The 9,208-nt window shown below is 39.5% G+C and overlaps 2 protein-coding genes across 3 annotated transcripts; both read right to left on the bottom strand.

Moving 5' to 3' along the window:
• LOC133867120 (uncharacterized) lies at positions 1-2,368 on the bottom strand. Its single transcript, XM_062303802.1, has 3 exons — positions 2,075-2,368; positions 1,718-1,823; positions 1-1,471 (listed from the first exon to the last, which is right to left on the bottom strand). Exons 2-3 carry the CDS (start codon positions 1,791-1,793, stop codon positions 336-338), a joined length of 1,212 nt encoding a protein of 403 aa, XP_062159786.1. The 5' UTR covers positions 1,794-1,823; positions 2,075-2,368; the 3' UTR covers positions 1-335.
• Positions 2,369-4,212: 1,844 nt separating this feature from the next.
• Positions 4,213-8,705, bottom strand: LOC133865986 (transcription factor TGA2.3). Of its 2 annotated transcripts, XM_062302529.1 has the most exons (11): positions 8,454-8,703; positions 8,192-8,295; positions 8,006-8,079; positions 7,703-7,879; positions 7,038-7,115; positions 6,666-6,725; positions 5,922-5,999; positions 5,735-5,792; positions 5,365-5,636; positions 5,024-5,269; positions 4,213-4,859 (listed from the first exon to the last, which is right to left on the bottom strand). In XM_062302529.1, the coding sequence occupies exons 1-11, from the start codon at positions 8,516-8,518 to the stop codon at positions 4,713-4,715; spliced, it is 1,359 nt and encodes a 452-aa protein (XP_062158513.1). In that variant the 5' UTR covers positions 8,519-8,703; the 3' UTR covers positions 4,213-4,712. The 2 variants fall into 2 exon arrangements, with proteins under 2 accessions (XP_062158513.1, XP_062158515.1); XM_062302531.1 differs by lacking the exon at positions 7,038-7,115 and having other exon boundaries at positions 8,454-8,705.
• Positions 8,706-9,208: the final 503 nt, after the last annotated feature.

Raw genomic sequence — 9,208 nt, 5'->3', positions numbered from 1 at the left:
TTTCTTATAAGGGGGGCCATACACAAAAGAAACCATCCATTTCACATTAGTATCAACAGATAAACACGAAACGCAAATAATATCAAGAGAAACAAAGAAGCTTGTAAGGTTAACATCATGTTTCCAGGCAAGCAAAATACCACCTCTAAAGAAAGGGGGAGGGGCCTGAACTAAGTGAGTAAACCCAAGCTGTAGCATAATAGAAGTAGTAATAGTAGCAGTAGTTTTAGTTTCAAACAAAAAAATAACATCATGGTTATTTAGCCTGATGATGTCCCTGAGACTGCGAATTGTAAAGATGTTGGCCAGACCTCTACAATTCCAAGATAGAAACTTCATGGAACTGGAGGGGGCATGGTTGAACCAACCGCCTCTAAAGTTGGAGCAGAATCTGACCAAGTAACAGCAATGTCTTGGGCATCCACCAAAACTAGCTGGGTAACACTACAAGCCTTACGAGCAGCTTTGTAAACAATCTTTGTAGCAAAGGGAGAATCTGGTGGAACTACCATCTCAACTGGGATAGAATGAGCTGAAGGTAAAGGCTGAGAGCTAAAAGCTGTAGTTAAAGCCACTGGAGAGACAACAACATGCTTTAAAGAAGACAAAGAATAAGCTGCCATATACATGCGATCCTGTAAGTCTAAGTCTCCGGATGCAGTGTGTCGTTTTCTTCCAATAGGGTGACTAGAACGGGCAGGAGAGGGAGGGGGGGGGGGGGGGGGGGGGAGTGTGCTGGAGCAAGGCCACGGAGGGGACCAGTGGGGGGTTTTTGTAAGGTAAGGGTGGTAACGGGAACCTGAGGGGGTGGTTTTTCTAGGAGAGGAGCCTGAAGGATGAAAAAAGGGCAGGTTAAAAGAAGGCTGAATGTGGTGGGAAGGGCTAGAGGGGGAAATCTGGGATGCAAGCTGGAAAAGGGGAGGTGGTAAAATGATATTGGGTTGAGTTAGAGAAGATGGGCTAGAAGGATTAAGTGATTGGCTGGAAGGAAGAGATGGGTGAACAGGAGGGCCAACAGAGGGAGTTAAAAGAGGTGGAGAAAGCCCAAAAAACATGAGCCGGGCTAATGGGGTGTTGTCCAAAGTAGCAGAAGAAATATCAGATGCAATTAAAACTCCCTTACCACGTTCAGTCGGCGATGCAGGTTTGACTGAAGAAAAAGTACTTGCAGCAGGAGACGTGGCAGCTTCATGTCCAAGTATATGCAAGTATGGGTTGTAGGGGGCCACGTGCGGGAGAAGCACAGCTCGAGGAGATGACGAATCGTGCAGAACGTGTTCAGCAAGTTGTGTTGGGCGGTTAGTTGACGTAGTGGTGGCTTGCTGGGGAAGCACTAAGGAGACTGCCGCAAAGGATGGAGCACAGATAAGAGCAGATGAAAAATCCAGCATAGGAGAAGCTAATACAGTCGTTACTGGAGCAGAAGTAATGGCCCGAACCTTCAAACTTGGAGAAGAAGAAGACCGGGGACCTGAAAGAACAAAGGCATGAAGAGATATCTCATACTTATCTTGTGGTCCTTAAAGTGGTGGAGAAGGGCAGAAGTTCTTCCTATGGCCAATTAACCCATAGAGGGTGCAATAGTCCGCTAAACGCTCATAGAGAAACCGAACCCATGCAGTAGAACGACCTGGGCGTGGAAGAGAAAACCCGAGAACAAGGGGCTTGCGAGTATCAATAGCAACACGAAGTCGGAGATGATGAGTACCAATAATACCTTTAGTAGAACAATTTTCAACGTCCAAAACTTTACCAAGAGAGAGTCCTATACTTGCAGCATTCCAGGCAGTCATATTTTGGAGAGGCAAACCATGAATTTGAACCTAGAAAGCACAAGTAAAAAGCTCAACTTCCTCAAAAGTAAGATCAGGAGTCCAGGGTGTTAAAACAAGTAGAGAACCCTTAATGTTCCATGGTCCTAACTCCATAGTTTTGTCAACATGAGCTTAGACAATAATGTGGTACTTGTTTTCAGGGAGGTCCGTAATCTCAAAGGGGTGGGCAAATTTCCATAAATTAACTAAAGTTTCTCGCAACCAATAAGCAGAGGGTGGTTTGGAAGATAAAAGCTTACCAATTAGACGGTGGAGAGCCAAAAGTGGTGTAGCCAGTGGTAACGTCTCCAAAGTTGAAGGATCATCACAGTTAAGAGCCTAAGTCCCAGAAATGAGGTCTTGCAGATTAAAGGGTGGTGTAGTCATCGCAACTTGGAAAAGTAGAAAAATGATGATTGTGGAAAGAAGCTTGAAAAGGAAAGAAGGGAAATTATAGGTACCGAAAGGGTCAAAAAGTTTCCAAAGATGGAAGATGTGAGTTAAGAAAGAAAAAGAAGGTTGATGAACCAAACTCTGGTTTAAGGGTAGAGTTTCTCTCACTAGAGGGGATTTTCGGTGTTTTTATCTTTTATCTTTTTTTCATGGAAAATGATAGATTTACAATAATACTACAACAAGTGCACAACACCCCCTCACATTGGGGTGGAGTCCAGTGTGTGGGGCCCACCTCCATGTGAGGGAGTGTTGTGCACTTGTTGTGATGGTGTTGTGTAGGAATCAAATCCCTTTTTTCATTCTCATCCATTTGGTTTGCTTAGAATTAGGCTTGAAGTATAAACTAAAGAAAATGCTTGGTTGACCACATGCATTGAATAGGCCTGACGTGGCAGTATTTTAATTTTTACTAGTCTTTTACAAATTGATGTAGCGGTCTATAATTAATGAAATAAGTATAGTAGTTAATCTGTCAACCATGCACTCTTAATCATTTCACTAATTATCACTAATTATGAACTGTCACATTATTTTGTAAATGACTTTGAAGTAAAAGTTGTAATACCTACATATTTATCTTAATTTTTTAGAGACTAACGTGAAAAGTGCCACAAATTTGTAATAAAAGTAATATAGTACCCTAACCATACTCGTAAACTAATGACCCATTTCAGAAAGAACAGAAATGTACATGAAGTAACGAACAAAAGGGGACATTATTTGGATTCGGATCCATTTGGAAGCATTTAACCAATCCAGTGTCCCTTGACTTATAACATTGACCTCAAACAGAGTACTCTTTCCCTGTTATCCATCTATATATAGTAATCCTAAAACCAGTTCCACAAGAAACCAATTCAACCTCTCCGACCAAAACCCAATTCTCCATTTCCAGCTCGTTAATGGAGTTTGAGTTTGTTTACAGTCATCAACCCAACATGGACGCAGACCACTATCTTGAACTCAAAGGTGCCGATCATAATGATGTTCTATACGCCGACATTAGGAGACAAGTTTTGCTTTCGACGGCAGACGACGATGAAGATCTCCACTAGGCAAAACAGGGAAACTCCTTTAGTGCTGTCAAAGGAAGCTCGAGCAGCTTAACAGCTAGTAGCTTCCCTTCAATACTGCAGCTCGGAAGCTATTTCAATTGGTGGGAAAATGAGAATACCAATTCCGTTCCACCATGGCTTGTGAAATTGTGGAGAAATGGCAATGGAACTGAGGTGTTTATCCCTCAGATGGTCAAATCCAGTGGTCATTATAAAGCCCATATGTGCTTTCCTTTGTCCGATGAATGTTGTCATGAGTACCACAAAGGTCACAAATTGAAATGGCACTTCTCATATTAGACTATAATCAATTAAATTTGACTATCGTTGACATGACATTGGCATGTGAACTACCACGTCAATTTATAAGTTCTAAGTTCACGTGACACTTAACATAATGACTACTAAATGATCAACAAATTTGATTATAACTGACGTGACAATGTAAGATAATCGTAAACTACCCAATCATTGACACTTCTCACATCGGCCCTAAACAATCAAAACGTGCTTATTAAACTCTAAGGAATGAGCATAAAAATAATAATAATAATAATAAAAAATTCTCCTTGTTAAATGACTGAAAAATAATTTTATTCCTATTAATGTATGCATCATGTTATGCATGAAGGACGAATAATGAGAGTAACCAAACGAGTGGAGTACTTACGAACATAGAAAGCATCTTGGCGAGTCCAAAAGAACCCAGATTCTACCTCATTAAGGAAGTATAAAATGCCACGATAAGATGAGATGACCATAACTATGTACGATCTAAAACATACAATTTAGTAATGGTTGTATTGAATACTAAGAAATATTTAAATAATATCGACTGCTGTAACAGTCAATGCACATACTTTAGGTGACGGTAGAATAATTAAGTCTTTTTCAAGTGTATCAGATTATGTAATAACAGTTGATTAACAAGAAGCATTTCCTTTGAAAAAAGGAAAAGATGATCACAGGTGATGCCATTCGTATTTATAAGAATAACCCAGAAGTTAGAAATTTCCAAAATAAGGAAAAAAACTGCTGGCAGCGCTATTAAGTACTGTTTAACCTGTCAAGCCTCAGCTCTATATGATAAGAATACTATCGCATTATTTGGCGGTAATCAGTATCCATCCATACCCGACAGGACTTAATTACAAAATTCAAGAGACCCACCACTAAGACATCTCCATGAGCCAAGAGCAAAACCTTACCTATGATCAATGGCATACAAGAAAAGCAGCAATAGAAAGAAATTTCTTGGCCTAGTCTGCATTATCGTTCTCGATCTTCATGCTCCCAGATCGAAGCCTCTAATAGAAGATAGATAGCCGACTAATCATGTAAGAAGCCTAAGCGAAGTCTACAGCACGATTCTGTGGAAGCATTAATGTCATTCCCTAGGGCGTGCTAACCATAACGAACTGAGTGCCCGGAGACGTGATATGTAATCACTGACAACAAGAAGTGCACGAGCAGCTTGCCGAGTGGTCAAAATTCGATGCATTTGTTGCAGAGTTTGCTGTCTCAAAAGGTCAGCCTAGCAAGAAATAAATTATAGGGTTTATAGTTACAAATTACCATTGTCCTAGCATATATGAATCTGCTTTTACACACACACACACAGAGAGAGAGAGAGAGAGAGAGAGAGAGAGAGCAAGTTCATATAATTTTAAGCATGATGCGTGAGGTTAAGTTTGTTACTTGGTGAAGGAAATTCTCAAGTGTTGCAAGCTTTCCCATTGCAATTGCCATTTGTCCCATGTAGTCGGCAACATTTCCAGAACCAGTCGGGCCCAAAGAGGTTGAAGAAAGTGTCTCTACTAGAGATTGTTGCAAAGCTTCCATCCCTTGAGATAAAGCATCTTCAGCCTGTTGGGAGGATTGCTGCAAATTACATATACCCATCAACTGCTGATCTGTCAAAGGTTCAAGATGGTTCCCAAGTATCTGAATTTCCAAAACCAAAATGTTAGTTTTTATTGAATCAGCGGAGGAAGGCTGGCTGGTTTTTGTACATCTAAAACCATTAAACAATAAATCACCTTGAGAAGTTCAGATGAACGGAATCCTCCCAACCACATGAAACACCTTTCGGCAGGCGTTTTCCACATGCCAGAAAGCATGTGAAATACATCAGCCTTTGCACCAATGCTCTTTAGCCTGAAAATTTCATCATAATGTGCCATTACACCATCAACAAGAAGATGCAATTCATTATCACCCATATGAGAGTTCACAGCTGATCTTAGATCATCGGTCAGCCTTTGATGCTCATCAAGCCAGCGCGCATAGTCCATGTCAAAGGCTAAGGCCCCTGAAGTAAAATTATTAACAATAAATTGCAGGATCAAAACATACCATTTCAGTATCGGCCAGCAATGAATGAATATACATGTACCCAAAATCCCTTACCATTCCCAGCCATTGACCGACCATGATCCCCTGAAAATCCACTTGCAATAAAAACACCCTGTATTATAATACCAAACCCATGAAAAAAAGAGTTAAGTTAGCAATGGTAAAGAAAATAAAGAAACCCCCCAACCCACCCAAAAACACAAAAAAGAAATATATGGAAACAAGAATTAACTCATCACACCTGCTGGCGTGCTCGTTGGAGCTCCTGCTCTAGCTGTGTAAGCTTGAGTCGACTACTCTCTAGCTGCTGGACGTATGCCTATCCAAAACCAAATTGTATGAGTGATCCAATTATGTTTCATTTCATTTAATTAATATCATCCACAAAGAAGTGGTAAATAACTAAATTCAGGGAGACACCTAGCATGACATCGCTCTCACCAAAAGGTAACCTAATAAAATTGGAAGAAAAAGAAGCAAGTACCAAAAGCTGATTACTGAAACAAAGAACCCACCAACAAGGATAATGAAAGATTATATCAAAAACGATTTTGGATTTAAATCCAACCAACAGGTTATTAACTGAAGTAATCTGCAGGGCATTTATTAAGTCAATAGTAAGTTACAAACCATAGAACGGCCACCAATGTGCTTTTACCATTTCCCTCCATATATTGCTTAGAATGATAAGCCAAAACAATTGAACTGAGACATTTTCCTATTTTATATGAATATCACATAATAGCATAGCCACCAATACGAGTTTTAGCCATGATAGTAACAGCTGGGAAAATAGAGTAAGCAAAACCAAAAGGCAAAGCATAAGCATCTAGGGTTTTATAGATCAAACTAATAGATATGAGATGGAGCTACAATATACAAAGTATTTGTCACTTGAAAAATGAAGATCTACAAAGCGTCAAAAAGAAAACCTCATTAATCCAACGCAAAGAAGAATCATAACAGACTAGCATAGAGGAATTACTTTCTTTCTCAAGCGACTCTTCCTTGCAGCTTCTCGATTTTGAGCCAACCTTCTAAGTGTCTGCAAAAAAATAAATAAACAAATAAAACATGAACCTTGTTAGAATACCAATTAAATAATTAAATTCATTTTTCCCCCACCAATTTAAACTTTTGAAGCAATAGGTGATTTAAAATTATACAAGAACACTTACAACTTGTGATTAACATTATTAAACTAAATATTCTACATGTTCAGCCCCACATATTGAGGGGGAGTCTAGGTCTTCTCATCAGTTTTAAGTTTTTAGAACAACCGGTGACTTAAACAAATCTTTCAACACAAAACTGGATAATAACCACAAACTACAGAAGTAACATTACTGTCAGTAACCTTTTGGTCACCAGCTTTTGCCTTAGATTGATCCATGGAATCTACAGCCATAAGTGCTCCACTGTGAACTCCATGAAACTACAATACAATCGAGATCCACCATCAGAAATTTCCAACCAACAAGCTTTGTAACTTCAAGTAACGAATTCAACTGCAATACATAAATGTCATCCTTGCCACATTACATTTTCAAATATCTCACCAAGGAAGCCATTTTTATTCCAGCAGAACCATAAATTACAATCGTAGTAACCCTCAGTCGAGGATTGTCACTTGTCAGCTAATTTAGTTTATTATAATGTGAGTACTGGAATCCACTAATTAACAAAAAAATGTGTTTATTAATGGAACATGAAGTGAAAACTGTTTTTGTTTTTTTTTCGTGTTTTAAGGAGTGTCCCTTTTTTTTGTCAATTTGTGTGTGTTCGAGGAGTGTTCTGTTTGTGTTGTTGGTTAATGTTTTTGTTTTGAGAAGAGAAACCTCCACAAAATACAGCAGGTGTAAACAAAAAGTAAAATTCCACGACATACAGTGAAGAATGACAACGCGACGCAAACTAACAGTAAAAAGTCCTCAATCCTAAGCTGACCCACCATTAAGCTCAAAGATTCCATTCTACAAAATATTTAAAAGCAGAGAATAGGGTGAAGAAACAGACACCCACTTGGTTTTTATCATCGGTATCAACATCTGTGGAGGTGTCAGTCTGTTGGCTGGTGTCTGCAGCCATGCCTGACTCACCCCAGCTCTCAATATGGTGCCCGTTTCGCAGCTTTGCGCCAGTCGTGATATTCCCCTTCTGGTACAGGAATTGCTGCCCTGTGTCCACACAGCTAATGCTCTACACAAGCACACAGAGAATCCAAGACAACCCCAAAACCACCGATCAATAAAGAAGGACGAAACTTGATCATATACTCCTCTCAAGTTTATGTATTCCTCTAGAGAAGTTGGTGGGAATGAGTACCGTGTTCAAGGTCCCATAGTGCAGGTTATTAGGAACGCCAGCGACACTGACCGGTTTTACATTGAAGATTGAGGCTACAAAGAATTTTTTAATGTTAGAAGCGGTTAGAGAAAATGAACTTTCCAGATAATATGTATAAAAATATTAATGTACTACATAAAAAGAGACAGCGTAGAAAGAGAATACTTGGGCTTAAATCAACAGCATCATCGTGATGAAAGGCAGCAGCGGATTGTTCAAGCTCTCCGAGATCCGTAAAATGCGTCTGGTCTCTCCCACTTCCATCTCCTCTGTTTCACACATGGAGAAATAGAGACACTTTGTCACACCAAAATACAACACATGCTGAATTTGCTATACAAAAAAAAAACATTCACCCACTCAAGACACAATCCCAAAGATATAAAGAGAGAGAGAGAGAGAGAGAGAGAGAGAGAGAGGAGCGTACCGATGAAAGTAGGAAGAGTGGCAATAGAGTTGGTGGTTAGCTGGAGATGCCTTGAAGCTCTGCATTTTTATTTTTATTTTTGGTTCTAAACTATACAGTCCGTTTGTCTTTCTCTTAAAGATTCTCTCTTTCGAAAAAGCAGGATGGAAGAAATTTTTGGTTCGAGAAGAAGAAGAAGAGAAGGGGGGCAGTGCAGGACGCGCAGTGAAGAGAAGAAAATCTTGAGGTATCTTTAAGAACGGATAGCGTATCAGTACGGCTCCTTTATTTATAATTTTACACAGCAGGCTTTTTATTATTGCTTTCTGACTTGGGATTTTAGTTTCCCAATACTCCCCCCACGCATATCTATTACCCATCTCTCAGTCTCTTTATTAAGTGCGTCCACTTCACTCTCCAATTTAGCTGATCAGGGCAAGTGAAAACAAATCCATCTGGGTTTATTTATTAATTATTGGATCAGATGTGCTTTTAAGTAAAGTGAATTGTTCTCTATGCACCAAGGAAAAGCACAAATCCAAACATTCTAGAAATAGAAGCTGCCTTTCAATATGTGGACGCCATGCATTCATGACGTTTATTGGCCCTTGTAATATATATTATATTTATATATAAGATATGGTGTACCCAATGTTCAAACAACCAATTATCTAGAGTTTATGGGACTTCATTATCCAAAACCAACCTCCTCATTCGATTTGGGGCCCGGAGCTTTGACCCCTGCTTAGTGCTTAAGCATGTCTGGCCATAGAGGT

This window comes from Alnus glutinosa, chromosome 4 (assembly GCF_958979055.1).
Source record: "Alnus glutinosa chromosome 4, dhAlnGlut1.1, whole genome shotgun sequence".
NCBI classification, from domain to species: Eukaryota; Viridiplantae; Streptophyta; class Magnoliopsida; order Fagales; family Betulaceae; genus Alnus; species Alnus glutinosa.
The sequence above is the reverse complement of the archived record's forward strand: the minus strand, read 5'-3'. Positions and strand labels throughout refer to the sequence as shown.